General features: G+C 36.7%; 1 protein-coding gene across 2 annotated transcripts in view; it reads right to left on the reverse strand.

The window, feature by feature from the left end:
• Positions 1-21470, reverse strand: part of SPOCK3 (SPARC (osteonectin), cwcv and kazal like domains proteoglycan 3) — a 237720-nt gene that overhangs the window by 122279 nt on the left and 93971 nt on the right. The window contains exon 4 of one of the 2 annotated variants that reach the window (XM_080371193.1): positions 3832-3946. The exons of the other annotated variant lie outside the window; for it this stretch is intronic. Coding sequence (XP_080227319.1) covers positions 3832-3946 — 115 coding nt within the window. The remainder of the gene's footprint in view (positions 1-3831; positions 3947-21470) is intronic. 2 annotated transcript variants of the gene reach the window in all.

Genomic DNA, 21470 nt, shown 5'->3' on the forward strand with positions numbered 1-21470 from the left:
CGATATTCTACAAGTTGTATTTAACTGCACAAGGTATACTCCAAAGCATTCCATATTAGTGCATGTACAGACACCTTACTGGGTTTTCTTTCCCCCATAAAGCCTATCACTTAACCAACAAAGATAAACTGGAAAGCACAGAGGAATGTTAAAGCACCATTTAGGTAAAAGGGAAAGTTACTGTCAATCCTCAGAGGTTCAAAGAACCAATGAAAAATTCTATTTTACACCAGACTTGGAATTTTTCATTTTATCATGCATTCTAGTGCAGGCAGCTATACCCTTCCCACAGCAATCCACATGGAAGTATCTGGATAAATAACATTAATATATATCTTATGTGTTTTCCCCTCTTAAAGTATTTCCTCTTCTTTTCACAGCACACAGCTAAGAGCAGTGTCCAATGCAGTTATAGCCAGCAGAGATGCAAATGCAATTACCTGCTACCAGCAAAAACCTGTCCCCTCTAACCATGCCCCCATACTTTCTAAAGCTCTGGTACTCCAGACTGCTCTCATGACCAATGATACACAGAATTTCACCTTGTTATCAAATACTGTTCAGTCTTTCCAAGACAGTACTTAAAGGAGGCCCTTGCATCAGGATGCTGTGGCACCACAGAAGCGTGCTAGAAGACAACGTGCCATCGTGGCAGTCTCCCAGAAAAGGAATTGAGCATTGCGTAGTGCCTCCAGACTAAGGGGAAACCATGATCTCTGCTGCCATGGAAACTGAAGAAATAGCAAAACCATAGGCTTGCCTGACCCACAACACCATCAAAAGGACAGTAACATGCAGTAGCTGGTTTTGAAACCATGCAAAGGCAAGCACAGTGCAGCAAGAGCATAGTGCTGAAGTCCCAAAGTTAATACAAATGTTCATACTTCTGAAAGCACGGGTAGAATCACCACATCAGCAGAGTGCACTCTCAAGTTAATTAATCCTGTTGGGATCATGTCATATCGTGTCACTAACAGCCCTGCAGATGGCTGGGGTATCCACCCATCCCATGCTTCATTGCGTGGTACTGAGGTTCCCTCTAATCCATACAGGGCTACAACAGCTTGGAAACTGCACTCTACAGATAAGGATAGGACAGCTTGGAATGAACAACAGAGCATCCCAGGCCCTGGTGTTTTTTTTCTGCAAGTCCATTTCTAACAAAACAACAAAAGAAATTACTAATGTGATTTCTCCATTTGAGACAATTACTAACCTTCGCTGATTAGCAACCTCTCTGTCTATGCTATTACCTCAAAGAGTGACAGAATTTATGTACAGAAATTTATGAACAAGTTAATAGGGCTGCTTGGAAATGCTGCTTACAACAGAAGAGAATTTAACTGTAAATCTGAGAATTTCAACATGACACTACAGAATAATCTATTCAGATACAACGGTGTTTCATGTTTCTTGTGCTAGGGTAGCTCAAAGGTGCCCATAAAACATTTTATTTGCCTTGGAGGTATGCAGAATCTCCTGTCCTCTGAATCTCTCTTGAGGATAGTCTTTGCCACTGCATCAGTTCACATGCTCAAAACTACTTTTCCTGTGCATTAATCTTGGCAATAATCTCTGGAACATTTATGGATCTATACTGCAAACATGGCCAAATGGAAATCTATGGGTAAGTTCTTTATGAAGAGTTTCCAGTAATCCAGGAAAAAGGTCTCAACCATTTTTCCAGAAGACATACCCAACTGTCTTTCCTTTTAAAAAAAAATACATGTTCAAATTATCCAGTCTTTGAACACCACCACATGCACACAAACACAGATGACATGGAAAGGGAAAATTACTTGGATGAAATTTTGTAAAGATTTATTCTCAATAGATTGAATACTCCCAACTGATCTATCAGAAATGGATACAGGTAAATAACACAGACAGTCAATGATACAACTTTTCTCACCTAATTTTTACCAAGACTTATAAATGAGTGGACAAGCCCTTTGGGAACTTGGAAAAGCAGATGGCTCTGTTGAAAATCAATATGCAAATTGTAGATACCAGTGAAGGAATAAAATCTTGAGCTGAAGAAATTCATAGTGGGAAAAAGACCAGCAGCCATGACTGCTTGTGAATATTCTATTCATACCCTTATCCCACCACACTACAGAAAGGTCAGAGACTGCATGAAGAAAACCTCTAGAAAGAAAGCACAAAACAGCTGATTCCTCCTTGAACCTGGTAACCTGGGGGATCCGGGAGATCTAAGCTTGGGAAGTCCCTGTCCTGGCTCAGGACACGTAGGTAGGGAACTGCTTCATGGAGCTTACCAGGCTACACTTGCAGCGCTTATTATAATCACCAAATTGCTGGCATTCCAAAGTTTCCCATTATGAGATTGTATTATATTCAGACAGACTTTGCCTCTTAAAATACTACCTTTCTAAAAGGGTGCCAGGGACTGTGGGAGGAATAATACAGGTATGAAGGCAGATGTCAACACGTTTATTAACTCAGCCACTGCATGCAGCTTCGTCTATACAGCTGCACGTATACTTAACTTGGAGATACCATTTTTTCACTGTTTTCAATAGCATGTGTAATACCTCTCAGAAATTTCAAATTATTGCAGTCTTTTCACAGCTGACACTGACATACTCCCCTGACAGTTCACATGCAGTTGAAATAAGGCTACCTAGCTTTTGTCTGATAATTCTTGCACCTTATATAGTTATCAAACCAAAATGTCTAGCTCTACAGAGATTGTTTGATATAAACAGTTTAGCTTTACAAGCAACGTAGAGCTTTTTTGTTAACTGCAGCTTCAGATCAAGAATAGTTGGAGCTTTTCTTTTCACTATGTACTACCTTGCTTGTTTGAAAAGCTACAGATGGGTGCATTTAACATAACCAGACAATCAAGAACAACATTCTATATATCATTTGTAAAACTGTACTGGCTCTCTAAAAAGCTTGAAATGATCCTCTTACATCAGATAAGAAAGTCTCTTCATTTCCTTAGCTCTTTTCAGCCCCTATTGAGCAAAACACTTGAACACACACTGCAATCAAGTTATTGAAGTTTAAACCTTCTACTACGCTGTTTCCCACAATGAAGTGCAAAAAAAATATTAACAATCCCAAGTCAAATATGCAACTTGACTCCATCTCCTCAGCAAACAATGATCTTGTTACTCAACTAAGTGTACAGTTCAGGCCCCTACATATTCACTTTCTGCCCTAGATAAAGCCGCAGAAGAACATTAATATTTGCCACTGTTAAGACCTACATAAACAGAGCATCTGGAACTGTTCTCCAAAAAAAAAAAAGGTAAGAAGAAAAAATCATCTTCATTTGGATGCTGGAATAACTTTATCATACATTTTTTACTTATATTTAACCAGTCCAGAATGCAAAGAAAACTAGAATGCATAAAGAAAACAAAAAAAAGAAAGGGGGTGGGGGAGATGTGTAGAAATACACATAAAACCCAGCTTACACTATAACAGGCCATTACCTACACTGTAATGGGCAGTTTTGTTTTCTCTAGCTTCATATAAGAAGTGATGAAGTCAAAGTAATGTACAGCAACAGGACATTATCATAATTCTATTCATTTGGTACTGGCACAGTATGTATTTCCTTAAATGTCTTTGTATCAGCAGCTTGTGATATTTAAATATGTACACCCTCTCGTTTACCAGCCTAACAAAAAATTCAAATATTGAACATTCTAATAATTTTTGCATATATAATTGGTTTGAAATCCACTCCTACTCTGCTCATATGTTGTTAAATAACTAATTATAGTGTAGTTACGTTTTACAGTCAGTCACGAACACTAGGAAAAATGTCTATAGGATAACTTTTAAAGTATTTACCTGTGCGTAAGCCTTCGGTGACTAATGCAAACCGCAGTTTGTTGATCCTGTGCAACACAGACCTTATGGCGACTACATTTCATCTTTAAACATGGATCTTTAGCCGGATCTAAAGCTAAAAATAATTTTGGAAAATTGTTAACAATTATCTAGACACGTGCAATTAAGAAAAGAAATACACCACACATAAAACCCACCAAGTATGTGGAGGTGGGGGGTGGCCAGCTGCTTGTACAGCACGCCGCACTGAAAGGCACTGATTGTCACCAGGATAAAATGCAGCACACTCAATGATAATGTAAAATGAAGCAGTGCAGAATTCCTTTACCAAGGAAAATGGATTTTCATGAAACATGGATATTTCTGTATATTCGTGTACAATACCACACTATTTTTGTAAATAAAAGCGAAGTACCCTATCCAACTCTCCTGGTCAACATTTGTAACAAAGGCAAAGTCTGCTGGTTTTTACTGTAGGTGAAAACACTTTTTTAATATTAGAATTTGCTTAGGACTTCTAGGAAACTTGCATACCCATTATGCCATTCAGAGCACCAAATTCCCTAATAAATCAATTTTGAAGCAGATTCTGCTGCCTACAGTTCTCCATTTCAGTCACGTCACTTCTAAAAAGAATTAGGTCTGCGATATAAATATCTCAGAAGCCACCGCATATCTGAAATCACAATAAAACTGTGCGCCAAAAAGTAATGAAGAAGTAGTCAGAAAGGCAAAAGACATTTGATCAGGAGTTTGGAACTTTATGTTCATCCAGATGTTAGCTGCCACATCTGTCACATACAAGATATTTTTTAAAAGCTGTAAGCCAGAATGCTAATAATAATAAAAAAGTACTTCCACTCAATCCATTTCTTGCCATTCTTACGATGAAATAATAACACCTTCTCAGCTACATTGCACAGAAATAATTCAGTAAGACATAAACAGTGATGTGCTGGTCCATAAACATATTAACCCAGTGAACTGATCATTTTCCTCTTCTCTAAATTCCACTGTTGTGTAGCCAAGATACTACTTACCAACAATATCTGCAATATTCTAGGTCTCTTATTTCTGCTTAGTGGCTTTTTTTGTAGCTGGTCCTTAAGTTGTTAATCTATACTCATCTTTGAGCTACACTTAGAATTACAAATACTAATTTCTGGCTATAATACCAGAGAGGCCAAATAATCTTGTTTGCTACTTACTATTAAATTTGCATCGCTTATTTCTTGAATAATCATGCCTATAAGCCAGTACAGAAAAGTTTAAGATAATTTATGCTCTCACAAGAAATAATCAATTTTTCCCTTCTCTTGAGCTCCATGGTGTCTTTTCAGGTAGATCCAAGTACTCTAAAACTGATTCTTTTATTCATATTTTTTTTTTTTTTTAAATAAAAGATAAAAATTTAACACCCCTCAGAAAAAGAAAACCAAAACCCCAAAAAACAAACCCTAGTAAGTTAAACACCAATGCCTAGCTTAAAGAGACACTACTGAAAATCCTAAATCACAAAAATCAAGCAAGAAAGCTATGAAAAATTAGAATTCAGTTTTCCTGTGTTCTTCACTTTAGCATATTACTGTCCAGTCTTCATTCATATTTCAGAAATGCTTTCCCCATTTTTCATGTTTGCTTATAATATATATGTATACATATTTTCTGAAAGTTATGTTTCTTGTGTTCTTCACAATCAAAAGTAAAGTTTTAACCACACCTCTACTTGAACTGCCACATGATATTAACATAAGGCTGACTAACCATGTACCCAGGCAACAAGAACCAGACTGATCATTAATTGCATTTTTGACACATGACTTTGTAGTGCTAAGTATGATTAAATACAGTCTAAGCAGTGACTTTCTCATTTTTATTTCCTTCTTAACAATATATTCAGTTGTGCATAATATATACATTATATTACCAGCAAAGCATAAAATTGATAGAATCATTAATATAATAATAAATCAATGCAGTCAGAAAAGAAATATTTTGTTAATTACTGCATAAGACATATGCAAAGGTGTATTCCTCTTCCGGGTATTTTTATTTCGACAGAAAACCAGCCATAAAACCACAAGGAGTCATCCAGAGTAAGTCTGATTACAACAACCCTAAACAAGGTGGAAGCAAATGCAGCAAAAAAATGACTGAAGTAGGATAACAGAGTTGAAGTCAAAATTAATGAGATCACATTCAGTACCCTTCTCCAATATACTTTAGATCTTCAACTCCATATCAAATACTTTCTGTGTTTAAAGTCAGGCAGAACGTAATGCCAGCCCCCAGTAAACATGAGCAGATTATCACTTAATCACAGAATCACAGAATGGTTTGGGTGAAAAGGGACCTTAAAGATCACACAGTTCCAGCCCCCCCGCCACAGGCAGGGACACCTTCTACTAGACCAGGTCACTCAAAGCTCCATCCAGCCTGGTCCTGAGCCCTGCCAGTGATGGGGCACCCACAGCTGCTCTGGGCAGCCTGGGTGTCACGGTCCACTCAGTGGACTCGTGATGGTTCGTTAACTATGATCTCGAAGCGCAAAAAATCATGGCGACTACGCCAAGGGGTTATGCTTCAATCAAACAGCACAATTTTATTGTTTGCCCGTAAAGCGGCATGCGATAGGTAGAAAGACAGAAAGTAAAGAAAAGATAAAGTAAAAAGAATTGGAAAGAGGATTACAGCTACCACCACGGGTCCAAAGCGTCTCTATGGTCCCATGTACAGGCAACGTCCCGCCGGTCCTTCCAATCGTCGTGATCCTTGGTGGGGAAGATCTCCAAAGTTCAGTTGCTAAGAAGGCATCTTTTTATGCCAAGCAACACACCTTGCTCCTCCTCTGGTCCATGGACTTCTGCCAGTCTCCGCCTTCTCAAGCCAGGTTATCTTGCCCCAGAGGCGGGTAGCTTCAGACCAGGAGGCGTGTTCTTGTATTGTTTTCTGGTTTGTCGTTATGACCACAGTTGTGATCCATCTTCTGGACAGCTGTTATGTGGCCTTATTCAATCCCAGGTGGCAGGGAACGGCATAGTACTCCTCATACCATGCCGTTTCCTTCCAGGGTGTAGTTGTTCCATTCAGTCCCAGGTTGCAGGGAGTGGCATAGTACTCCTCGTACTGTGCGGTTCTCTTTCCCGGGGTCTTTGTGTCTTGGTGTCCATGAGGACCACATTCCATCTCCAACAGGTCTCTGTTGGCAATGTTGAGACAATATTGTTCTCTTTAGACAGACTCTTACACTGGGCCAGCGCCTCACCGCCCTCACGGGGAAGGATTTCTTCCTAATAAGTAACCAAAATCCACCATCTTACCATCTGTCAGCTGAAAGCCATTCCCCCTTGTCCTATCACTGCAGGCCCCTGTAAAAAGTCCCTCTCCACCTTCCTTACTACCCTCCTTTTTGGTACTGGGAGGCTGCTGTAAGGTCTCCCCGGAGCCTTCTCTTCTCCAGGCTGAACACCCCCAACTCTCTCAGCCCGTCTTCACAGGAGAGGTGCTCCAGCCATCTGATCAGCTTTGTGGCCTCCTCTGGGCTTGCTCCAACAGGTCCATGTCCCTCTTTTGTCGGGGGTTCCAGAGCTGAACGCAGTACTCCAGAGGTGGGGTCTCACGAGAGTCAAGTAGAGGGGGAGAATCACCTCCTTTGACCTGCAGACAACGCTTCTTCTGATGCAGCTCAGGATACGATTGGCTTTCTGGGCTGCAAGTGCACATTGCCGGGTCACACTGAGTTTCTTGTCCACAAGCACTCCTAAGCCTTTCTCCTCAGGGCTGCTCTCAATCCATACTGGTGCAAGCACTTCTTCCCAGAATGCTCCCTGATGGAGACACTTAAGGTAGCAATATCAGAATGTAATATTGGCATATCTTCAGGTAACTGTTTTTTCAAAACTGAATAGGGTAATGGAATAAAAATACATGAGCGAGAGAAACCTGGAATCACATAAGGATGCTGTGTTCAATATCAAGCAGAAAATGTATTTCAGAAAAAGGGGTGATGGGAGGATATCACGTAACTTTCCATTCCCATTGAAATGTTTCTTTCTTTTCCCTGGTTCCTGGGACTCTGAAGGTGTGTTTTGACAATTCCACCAAAATTTGACAAAAAGGTCTTATGCTCACTAATGTTACAGACAGAAGCCAACTTTACAACTGAGAGATGGTATTATCACACTTTGACTTTATAAAAACATAAAGATGGGTATCAAACTAGGGAAGACATCTAGTTATTGCTGGAATCAGAATGACTTTACCCCTAGAACACCAGGGGCCAGAGTTGAAGAGTTCATTTAAGACAAACACACACACAAAAAAAAACCACCCACCAAACAATCAATGAAACTCCAAGAGATATAACTAGGAAATCAAATAAATTGGCTTTGAACACATAAGTGATGACAGAAAGAAGTGCTGGATTTTGGCAGCACTCTCTAAAAGAAAACCATTGGGAAGAAAAAAGAGATTGTGAGAATTGTATTGAGTATTGATGCTTCATTAGGTTCCTTATGTATTTAACAGGCTTTTGCCATCAAAGATAAACCAGATTGTTTAGAATTCTGTGTTAAAACACTTATTTCTTTGCAGCACTCATTCACAAATTGCACCTTTTAAATGAAAGGTAATGACAGGTGTTCATTGGTGAGAACCTAACGTTAGAAATGAGTTGTGCAAGAGAACAGAATATCTGCAAGGCAACCCCTTCCTGGCCCTGTGTTGTATCAGACCCAGCTGTGTTCCCTCCATTTTTCTCTTCCAAGAATTTTCTGTGAAGCAAATCTAACAGCTTAAGAAAAGGAAATCCTTAATCATAAACGTAGCTAACTGTTCCAGAGTATATCCAAACCTTACAGTACCAATGTAACCTTCCATGGTTTGCTGACTCGGTGGCTATCATGCCATGCATGATCACCTCAGATGTATGTCACATACATTTGTTACACAGCAAGAATGGCTATGGCATTGCACTAGTACAGTGGCTACTATGTAAGCAGAGTGAGTAAGCCAGCAGAGCTGTGGTTGCCAAAATTACAAAACCATCTTTAAATTCAAAGGCATATTCAACGCTCATGGTCTTGCCATCGACATTAACGCCCATTATCACTCAGTGACCTGCTGGACTATTCTGTCACCTAGGAACCCCCTACAGAAGTCTTTTTTTCTGTAATACTATGCTTCTGTTAGGTCCGTTTTGTCTAATTCCCTGCCCCCGCCCCGCCCCCCCCCCCCCCCCCAGCAATTGTCCCACATGAGTCAACTACCTGAAGGGTCAATGTCTGCCTGGACTGACACTGTAGTTTAGCAAGCCAGATGATAAAATACAGAAAGAAATTAAGTAGAAACTGAAATGCAGTGCAAGTCTTTCTCTTTTTTCTTTCAATAGCACATGCTGTAAACAACCCTCTACTACGAAGCATGCAGGATCTAAATTTTATTAAACTATTTTGCACAATCTCACATTTTTTTTATTTTTAACCCGCCGTTTGACAACGGTAAGCTTACAGATTGCATCAGTGATTTTCCCAGCTTTGAAAGGACTAAAAAATTTAGGTATTTATGAAAGCGTGGAAACAGCTCGTCTTTTTTTTTAAAAAAAACCTGTTTTACTTCATACTTAAATCACACAAATGGACAATGTTCATGGAAAATGAAGACTAAGCCACAATAAAAACATTTTCCAAAACCATAGTCTGAAGTTTTTCATGCTGAGTGAGAACTGGATTCCCTTACAATGCAGGGACACCTCTGACTATGTCCAGTCTCTACATGGAGTAATCCTAAATATCTTAAACTACTATGAAAATGCATAGATTTATTCCAGAAAAAGTACCATTGATTTCATATAAGCATATAGCTCGTTAACTCAGAAAATATATGGCATTGAGTCTTCAGTTCTTCACCGCATCTTCTAGCAACCCCTAGCAAGACATGCCTGCTGTACCCCAGCTCACTTAGAGTATGTAGACTCGCACTGACAACACCACATACCCTTTTCCATTTCTGCTAAAATAAGCAGCTATGAAACAGTGCAATGTTGACACCAAAAACATCACAAGTGTCAAAATCCCACTGTGGAGCCACTTATATACCCCTCAGAGCTATTTTCTTCAGCATGAAAGAGATATCAATTTGATTTTTTACTCAATTCACATTTACTAAAATATCTTTACAATTATCAAAGGCTAGAGGCTTTTTTGTTTCCATAACTGCAGTGAAAAATGTAGCTTGTACAGCATGATTATATTGTCATTAAAAATAGGTGACAGTTTCCACTCTGGTGAGGAAACTTTAGATTTAAGCAATGTGTTTATTTAAGGCTTGCCAGGAATCATTTATTAGTGGCTATAATGTATCAGCTGACTTCCTAGGAAGTCAGATAAAACCAGCTTCTAAAGATGCAGATCTGATTTTAGCTTTGTTAACTTGATAATATTCATCTTTATTTAGCTCCTAATATTCAGAACAGTGTGCTTGCTATAGGTTATTTGCCTACATGCCTGCTTTACATCTGTCCACACCTCTGCCTAAAACAATATCAAATGCGTTCATTAAATTTCAACAAGCAGAAAAATATCATTGTCACAAAAAGCATTACAAAAATATAAAGTACTTTGTAACATCTGCTATTTCTCTAAGAACTTATATTGTAAGCGAAAAATAATTTGCTCTCTGCTGAGAAATTATGGAACAGAATCAGGATCACCTGGTGAATTTTACAGATAGATATGGGTTTGTTACTCTCACATGTTAAGGAAGCAATCAATATTCAAAAATGTGTTCAATTATTACTAATTGATCTATTTATTTATAATTCAAATTTAGAAAAGCAATTTAACAAAGCTTCCCATCATCTCTTCTGTAAATTATTTTACAATTCGCACTCCTGGAAACTGACAGTAGCCAGAACATCATTTTTATTGGGAATATAATAGGAAATCAATATTAGCAAGCCATAACACAGGAACCCTGTTAACAGGAGCTCTGTGGCAGAATAACAGTAGATTACCATTATTTCCCAATCTTCTGAGTGCATTCTGACATGTTCCTAATTTTCCATTCCCAGTAAAATGAAAGGGGGGAAAAGGTTAAGGATGAAGTTTTCAGACTTAAATTCTCCTCCTCTAAAGTTTGTGATTCATTTCTGATGGGCAAAATAAGAAGCAGCTAGACATTTTGCTTTACTACACTTACCAAAACTTAAGCTATGTTTTGAGTATCCCATGAGTGGTTTAATAACTCTAGTCTAAAAGGCAGGTCTGACTTCTTTGCCTACAAAGGTTTCACATTTGAGAATGGGGGAGAAAATATAAATTTTCTAAAAAGTTTTAACTAAAATAATAATTAGGTCATATGCCTAGGTTACAACGCTAGGCAAACAGACAGCTAGAAGGGAACGACTCATATTGCCTACTTTGATAGACCACACAATTCCTGAAGATACCTAAAGAGCATTAGTGCCTTTCCTTTTTTTCTCCATTTTGAAAGACTGTGATCTCTCACCTCCTAAAGCAGAATTTCTTACTGAGTAACATGCTATGTCTAGAAGGACAAGCAGAATCCCAGCACCAGTTTCCAGAAACAGTAGGGTGAAGCACATAAATGCTCAACTGATATTGCCAGCTAACATAGAATCCAGACAAATGTTTAATTACAGTTAACAGTGACTGGTTATTTTTTGCCTAAATTGTAGCGATTGGCATCCAAAATTTGCATCCATACATACAGACCCTCTTCAGCCATAGATGACTTGCATCCACATTGCTGTGGATGCACAGCAAGACATCCATGCCCTGCTATGCAACATGCCTACTGAGAATAAACACCTTGTAACTCCAACAAGGAAATGAATCATCGTGCAGCTAACAGTCTGAGATTCATGAATAAAAATGAGAGAATAAACAAGAAACAGCCTACCTCAGTAACATGATGCATATGTTCCGAAAAAGAAGAATCTCAAATTTTTGGTTCTTCTCCCAGGGACTGTATATGTGATTTAAGATTAGCTATATAATATGAAAAACAGAATGGGTAGCTACAGCTGGACATTCACAAGGGGAATCTTCTTGTATATTTGTTCCATCAGGCCACATGGATCTACAGCTTCAGTAAGAAGGGTGGAGAGAGGGTTTTTCTGTAGGTGGCCAAGCAAGTAATTAGGAGTTTCGATTCAAACCCCTGAATGTTGTGGATGGTCTAGAAGTCTGGCTTCTAACTTGTGAGCAAATGCTTCAACAATTAAGTGGCTCTGTGCATGGAAGTTGCTTCTACCCAAGAAATACCTACTCTTACATGTGCTCAGAAGTCTCCATAATGATGGATCAGGAACAATTACATAAAGCCTCTTATCAGGCTTTTGTTCAGATGCATCACTGTTCCTAGCATTTTATGTTACTAAGCTCTGGTACATTAGCACCGAGTGTCAAGTTGCCCTGCGATGGTTGCAGTTATACTAGATAAAGTTCTCATAAGCAGAGAAGCACCTAACACTGAGTTAGAACCATCAGACACACAAAATAAAGTACTGCCATATTTCCCTTTTGCTCACTGATGCAATTACAGTTTCAAAAAAATGTACATAAAAATGCATTTATACTTACTCATAATATGTACCTGCTATTCTGGGTACTGTTAATGTAAGTTCAAGTAATTACTTAAAAAAATAAAAGCTAGTAGTCTCTATTCTTCCTCTGTGGGTGCCTGTACCTGCATGACTAAATGTATATAAAACAGCTAGTAAGCATCTGCGTCCCACTTTATTTTTTTTAAACAGAACTGTTTACTGCTGACTGCCAAATAACCAGTATATCATTTAAGGACCTCGTAATTTTCTTCTAAATTTTTTATTTTCTACATCTCTAAAATCACCAAAAATGCAATCGCTTGGGACAACTTATGCCCAGGTTCCACCTTTCTGGCCTACACACTTCATCTCAAATTCAAACTGCGTGCTTAGCAACATCCAGAGATGCACTCCACCATCTTCCAGCACTGCAGTAAGCAACGGGCTTTAGATTCCTCATGTACGAAACAAAGATGTTGCAACTCTTCATATACTAATGCTTATTAAATATTTTGATATATTTACTATTAAACTCTCATTTGAAATCTTTAAAAAATAACAGATATTACACTACCATAGGCTGTAGCTTTCCTATCAAGAGTTTTTACCTGAACAAAGGTTATATTTAATTCTATTTATTTCCTCGGGTTTCCAGCAAGAGTGTGAATGTGGCTGAGTGAGCAGGGAAAATATGTAATCTAACACTTTCATATGAAGATATTAAGAGCAGTTACCAACTGCATATTTCTCAAACATTGAGTGATTACCTTCAGACTTTCAAAAGACATTTGAGCAGCCTACACCTATGATTAGTAATATGATTTAAAACACAAAACAAAAAGACACCAACCAAAAATAAAACCAAATCAAAGGAAAACCTCTTTTGGTTCTCAAGAGGTATGGCACTCCAAAGTCCCTAGTTACTTTTGACAGTCTTCCCAGACCCACAGACTCAAGTGACTGCATTTTTTCTTTAATCAATGTCTAGGAGTAATGGGTTTGCAATTTCTAAATTTTAAGAAAAATTTCCCTCAAAAAATCTGTGAGCTCTGCTTCAAAAACATTCCCCTAATTTTGTGTTCTCTCTTTTGGCTATTCCTTGAAAGTTTATGCAAGAATAGCTTACTCGTAAGTCAAAAGTTGATGTAAATAAGAAAGTCCACAAAGTAAAAGTCAAATGCCATGTTTACTTATATCTTTACAAATTTGGAAAAGATCCTGTTTATTTAAAATGCCAAAGAACAGAGCCACTTTGGACTTAAATTGGTGGAATTGACAACAAAATTAATACAATTATATCCATGTTCTTTTATATGTAATAAGAAATTCTCAAATATTCTGCAAAAATATACAAAACAGTTATGACTAGTAGAAATACACATGCATACTTGGCTGGCATCCTTTAAGATTCCAGCAGCTTAATGAAGCACTTAAAAAAAGAAATCACAATGTCCACTTCCTTAATTTAGCAAAAAGAATAACACCTAAAGACTACTCAAACTTCACAGTAGTAATGTATCACTAGCAAACAGTTAAGCATTATTATCGTTTCCTAAACACATTAAATCATAACTTTGAGACATTCTGGCTGCGTCAGACTTCTTGACTCTCCAACTCAGACAACTGGGGCATACCTGTAACCACAGAAAGACATCTTCTTGAAACTTCTTCCACCCATTATCTCACATGCCAAGACCAACGTTGCAAAACAACATGCTATATGAAGTATTTTAATTATTCCAGTCTCTTGGAGAACTGGTCAATTTCTATATTTAATTATGTATTTTTATGTGAAATTAAAGAGAGCATTTTAATCAGATTTTTTTTTTTACTGTAATTCACTTCAGCTTTTAAATTTTTTAAACCAGCTGAAACAATCCAATAGACTACTCACATACAGTATGCAATACATCACCAATATACATATACATGTATTTTGAAAAAGCCTAGCAGAACAGAAACAATCAGGAAATGTATCTGTGACAAAACTGAATTAAGATGTCCACATAAAATACATTCTGTAAAGAAGTCATAGAAGTTGAAATCACATCTTGCATCACAATCTACAGAGCACATTAATTTTAGTCAGTTAGGCTTCTGTATACATCCTGGCTCAGACAAACCACCTATGAAAAGTTCTTTGAGCTTAAAATACTGAAATTAAAGGCAAACCTCAAATGCCTCAGTTTTGTAATACTTAAAAGATAATTCCACTGTTATGACCTAGCAACCACAAATATTCTAAACCTGTAGAAGTTTCAAGTAGATTTAAGTGGCCATTAGCAAAAAAAGCAAAATCAAACCATAAGAATTTATCTTCTCTAAGACTATAAATGAAAGAAATTGGACCTCCTCTATTAAAAATTCACTTTGTAATGTTCTTTCCACGGTTTCTCTTGAATTGCTAGGGTTTTTTTTGCATTAAGCACTTCTCCAGACTGAGAGGACCCTGTAGTTTAGAAATACAGGCAAAACTACAGGTGTTCTGCAGCTACTACCTTGTAATAAATTCAGAATTTCAGTCACTTTTGAGTAAGCCTCTGTGTCCTGACTCATAGCTATCAAAACCTGGCATAGCACAGAGAAGGAAGAAGTTGTTTATTCCCTGTATGTGGCCAAGATGGAAAGAACACCGGTGCTAAGAAACCAAGTGATGTGAAAACAGAGCGGCAGGGCATGTAATACTTCAGGGCGGGCATTCCACAGGCAAACTGGCCTTTCCTCCAAAAGGCACCTTGACTCAATAGAACAATTTGACAGCTTAGACGTATTTTTTGTATTAGCAGACAAATACAGAAAAGTGTTTAGTAAGTACCAGCAAACATTTTACTAACAACCTGGGTTTATTACTACCACAATATTTTTATACTACTAGTATTATTTTTTTTTATCTGACCTACAAATATTTTTTGCAGTCTTGGCTAAGTCCTGCTTTGAAATTTTTATGGCTGTACCTATACATCTCACAGTCTATGTTTCAATACATGAGGCAATCCATTTGTTTCCATGCATGAACACATTTTTATGAATGAAATGTGAAGTTTAATATCTGTGACTTGAAGATGACTTACAGGGAGAAAGTTTAATTTAAGATAAGACCTAGCTATATAAAAACCAAAGCCTGAATATACTTAACTGCATATTACATAGTATATAAAAGCAGAGTAAAGGAAGTATATGCATCCTTTCTTTTCTATTCTTATTTAAAACATTTAAAGTTCTCTCTCTGGTTAAAAAAAAAAAAAAAAAAAAAAAAAAAACAAAAAAAAAAAAAAAAAACACAACAAAACACACACACACACACCAACCAAACAAAAAACCCCACAAACTTCTGGATCTGTCCTTTAGTCCATCTCACTGGTTCTAAAATCTAATATATTCAAGGTCCAATTTTTTTTTTTTTTTTTTCTGCTGGCCATGCACATTCTGGCATGTGAGGTCAAGTGTATTTTTAAGTTTCACAAATGATAAATAAGAGCACAATTTATGTTAATTACATAAGAACTTCAGGCATAATCCTGAAATCCTATCATTCTCTCACAGTGCTATCCATCAAAATACAAGAACACCACAGAGGTTACTAAAAGGAATTTTACATGCCAATGCCATACTGCAACTTATTTGTCCTGGGATGTATGTTCTTTACATGCTGTAAATTAAAAATTAAGAAAGAGTTATGTATATGTCAACTAGAGATAAACAGGAATACAGAAACAAACAAGAAACATTTTGGTTAAGAAAACAACTTAAATAAGGAAACAGTTTTTTAAATATGAGGAGGTCAGATAAAAATGGGTCAAAAAGGCAACTTTTAAGATGTAAAGTGTACTTTAAGAACTGTCATTCTTCTAGTCAAGTTCATGAAAAACTACGTATAGCTTTTTTTGTTCTTTGCATTCTTTCTTTGGTTAGTGTTTTTAAAAAGATTTATTAAGCAATTTCTTTTTCCCTCACCACTAAACAATAACGCGTGATTTCAGACTTCATATTCTTAATAACTCCTCTATTAGCTATTTTACGAGCTTTCTTATTAAATTCCTGTGGCAAACATAAGAAAGCTCACTAGGCCGTTCATTAGGTGAGCCTGTAAAGAAGCAGCAGTCATAGCACACACCACAACTTCGTCTGGCACATATTCCTCAGGAACTGATGGCCCCCATGACTCAAAACAGTTAGCTGGGACATCCCAGCACAGTAGACAGAAGTAGGAAGACTTAAAGACATTTGCAGCACTAAACTGTAGCAGGTTTGTGAAGTGAAAAGAAACAGTCCCCCCACACCCTTCGCTCAGCATTGCCAGCTTTAGCAGCTCTGGTGCGCGGCCTCTAGCCCGTCACTGTAGCCCTGTGCTACATTCCTACTTTTCTGACATAACTACTTGCTGGTTTGAATGGCTACCTGAATCCATGGTCTAGCCAGGTTAAAACAAACAAACAAAAAAATAATATTTTTCATTTATCTTATGATAATTCAAGATTTGGTAACTCTACTGACCTAACATCAGGGCATAAAGCAAGGATGGCAGGGAAGCAGGAACAAGGGGTTAACCTGCTACTGAAGGCAAGCAAAATCTCATGTTATGGGCTAGGTTTAGCCCCAGTAAAAATCCTTTATACAGTCTTTCTTAACATAGCTCTAAGAATTTAGAATCCATTCAATTATTCTGCATAAATAAATACTGAAACAATTTGAGATCCACAACTAGAAAAGCAGATGTGTACTACCCAGTGAACCTGAGTCAGGAGCCAGGACTGTGAACTGTAAAGGACAAGGGACTTTCATGGTGTTACCACAGCAGAAAATATTATGAAAGAGAAATAATAAAATAGCCACTAAAGCACAGCACCAGATAATGAAGAAAAGGCACCATTAAAGTGTTCCTCAGAAATCTACAAAAGATCTTTTCAGGCAAGGCTGAAACTAAAAACAGTGGGAATCTGTTTCACACAAGATGTAGTGAATTTTCTTGGGGAACAGAATCCCTAAACATACCTAAAGACCTGAAGCTGGTTAAACTGTTCACCAGATCAAAATGTTGGCTCAGATAAAGGCATGGTGCCTTTGTAGGACACTATGCATTTCAAAAAGAACAGAACTGCCGAGCTGTTAAAAATATTTTGTGCTTATTTACTATCAAGACTAAACTATGTTTAAAGTGATACATTTTAATTGCACAGTACTGCAATTTATCTTGAAAGTGATGGATATATATTTCTAGTTTAAAAACATCAATAGTTTTGCTATAAAAACGAGATCATGAGCATACATATCAAATGTGGCAAAGTTAAGTCTACATGACTGTTTTAACCACCTTCAACTAATAGATCTTCATTAAAATTCCTTTATGACTTCCCAGGGCTTGCAAATGAGTGAATCAAATGATTTTATTGAATATGCCTCTAAATGGTTTCAGTTCACAGTACAGAAATACATTCACAAATTATAGAGATGTGTTTGCATGTATTTGCATATCCTTATTTACCCAGATTATTACAGAACTAGGTAGATGAAACATAAAAAGGTAAAAGACAGACTCAATTAAAATGTGTTTGAAATTGTTTCAAAATCTATTTCTGCTGTAAAATGGTATCCACAATATTTGTACCGTAAACAGACATCTAATATAACCCAATGCTATAAAAGCGAAAAACAGTCCAGTGGAATGGTCTACAAGAAATGTTAAAAATATATCTACAAACCAACTATACCTTCAGGGTGTTCATCCTCCATGGAAATGTCATTTCATATTTTTTCCATTACATGAAAATACTCCACTGTTCCTCCAAGGTATTTCTATTGAGCAAAGGAAAACATCCTTTCCGCTTTAAAAAATTACACCAGTGGTTTTGTGTATGCAATTTTATTTAATAGCTACACACTCCAAGCTCCGCTATCATCTTAATGTAAAAATAAAATGTACCAAAAGTATCCTGTATATTTTTATCTGATGTGAAAGTGGTATGTGAAGAAAAAGTTTAAGTTGGGTTTTTTGCTTTTTTTTTGTTTGGTTGGGGTTTTTTTATATAATTTGAGGAAACAATGATAAAACATACACTAAAGCTACTAAAATATTCAACTTGGAACAGTCCAAGACACAAAACAGGTTGTTTCTAAAACTACTGTAAGATCAAAACCTGCCTTTTAGCAGTAACTAATTACAACAGAACATTCACATTTATTCCAACGTCTGCCCCACGTGATTGTTCATTAAGAACTTCCATTGTGATATTTATGGAACTACATGAACATTTATATGTGTATGTATATCTAGGTATCATATACAGTCAAAACAGTTATTTAAATATGTTTTTCTATCTTAGATGCATATAAGCAAACAAGTTCCATGGCAACAAGCACTCTTTGGACAAATGTCAGATGTTGCTTTAAGGAATGGCGTTGGCAGGTTGCAATGGAAACCATAGTATTTTTACATCTTTTGGAAATCATAGTGTTTTTCCATCTTTTAAAGTAACTTAGACTCTGCAGCCCAGAAGTAAGTATCAGCATACTTATTTATGGTAAGGGTTAACCTCCTGGAATGCTTGGACCTATAATTCCATACAACCACTCTTACTAATATACCAGTGGAATTACACAGATCTATCTATCTGAGCAATTTTGACATACTTTATCATATTACCATAAGAATGCCTTTCAAAATTCATCAAAGTATAGAAGAGTGAATTTAAGACAATATTAAGACATTCATTTTATTATCATATGCAAGACTATTGATTTGCTGGACCACTGACTTTTCAAATATTACAAAATACCAGTATTAAGAATCGGATTCAGATTATAGATGCATTTTGAAAAAATATATTATCCATAAACAGTAAATCTATGACAATCTTAGAAAAGGCTTTAAAACTCATATAAATCTTTCAAAAATAGTAACTATGTGTAGACCTCAAAGATATGCCTACATGGCAAGCACTGGTTCCTCAAAAATACTACCTGCAAATAAATATGGGTGTTGGCTGAAAATAATTTGAAAAATGTCCCCATATATTACTGATTTTGAGCAGAATATGGACACACAAAATAATAAACTTAAATAATGAGAATATATTTGCCTGACTACTAGTGGTATCAACAAGGAGTTACATGTGTACCACATACCTATACCACAGCCTAAAAGACAAAGGGGTGTAATAGAGATTGAGGTTTGGGGTTTTTTTAAATGGCAAGTAACAATTTGAAAACACAGGCATAAAGCTAAATTTTCCACCACCACTTCTATTTCATGTAGTTAGCTGGGGTTTATGCAGTTTAAAGGTCTTCATATTTTGTTCATATATAGATTTTAAAGCTTCCAAATAAATATCTATTTATAAATTCACCACGTAAAGTTGCTGTAATTTAAATCAGCAAAGGAAAAAAAAAAATATCTGTAAAAGCACTGGTGATTCCTATAATCCATTGTTTTCATAATAAACAGAAAAAAATAATCTGTCTAGTATACTTGGACTTCGAATCTTTTAATGCCAAGAAGATTCTTTGCTTATTCCATACTTTCACAGATTTATAGGTAAGTTTCTGAGAAGCCAAATATTGATAAAAACAATAAAATGAAAAGAAATATAACACAGATAGAGGTAAGTTAAGGATATTATTTATTTATGTCTTCAAAGAACTTACCTGCCTGTCCTTTCAGCAGTGTTATTACAAACATTGCCACAACAGACATGTGAAGTTGTTACTGCTCCTGTCTAAACACCATCTTTATGGAGCAATCTTAGTCCCTTACTGCAAGTTTATCTCTATATTTTAAAAATCTGTACTTCACTTAGGAGTTTCGCATTTTCATTTGGGATAATGTTTTTAATGGAATGCTCTCACTTGAGAGAGTAGCTGCTGCATAAACCAGAATGGCAGTAACAGAAGATTGAAGGGGAAACCCTCGTAAACATTCCCTAACACAGCCAGCTTGGCTTGCAACAAGCCCCAACAAATCACAGGGCTCCACAGTCAGCAATTCATGATGTCCCTATTTATTGTTTTGAATAATCACTTTAGTTAAAGAAGAAAAAAAAAAAAAAGAGATGAAAAATACATCAGCCTACACATATGGTTACTGAGAGTAAAAAGCTAATTAATATCTAAACCTTGTTTTAAACTTAGTAGTGAAGCAGTACGCAACTGGAGTGGAATGGCACCGATGCAGCACTTACTTATGGCACAGCTTTGGAACAACACTTCCTGAGACTATCAAAATCTACACCTGAAACTTAAGCTTTTATATTCTACCAACTCTCACTTTTTTCCTATCCCATTAAATAATAAAAGGGGGGAAAAAAGTGCAGACATTGTCACTGCCGTATGTCTGTTATTGGCAAACACAGGAAATCATAAAAGACCTGATTTCAGTAAATCACAAACATCACATTCACTCCTAAGGAACTGTCATTTGCAAGGCTGCCACACTTCAGAGTATGAATGGTCTTCCCACAAAGCATCACCCATGATCACCTTTCCATTCTGATGAGAGAGGCCTGAACGTATGAACAACTATATTGTTCTTCCATAGTACTATTTTATTCTCAGGAATATTTTGCTATGTTTCAAAAAATCATTTCCCATTATACCCAAAAGTAAAAGGAAGCCAATACTGCCAATATGGAGACCAAGATACTGACTGGGAAACCTATCTTTTAGCTTATCTCCCAGACCTAGTCAGTAATGTCATTTACAGACTTTCAAAGAAGTAACAGCATACAAGTTTCTGAAAAAGAATACTGCATGTCAGTCAGAGTCCAGAAAGCATCTAATTCTTGGGAAGCTGTAAATTTTTGACATACTGCTCAATTCAATAACATTGCTAAATTCAATACAAAGACTGTAGCAGTTATTGCAGGAAAAAAGAAAAGCAGTGCACTGGCAGGTAAAAGGACCTGATATTCTTTAAATAACATACTAACAAATTAAGACACTGGGAACATTTTTTAAAAATAGAAATTCAGGTACCTTTTATTATTCAAAAGTGTTTTCAACTAGCATTATTTGTTTTTCAGTTATAAATGACACAGTAAAATGTAGATAAAACTAATCAGCAAATAAATTTCACTTTTCA

The sequence above is a fragment of the Falco punctatus genome, assembly GCF_963210335.1.
Source record: "Falco punctatus genome assembly, chromosome: 1".
Classification (NCBI taxonomy): domain Eukaryota; kingdom Metazoa; phylum Chordata; class Aves; order Falconiformes; family Falconidae; genus Falco; species Falco punctatus.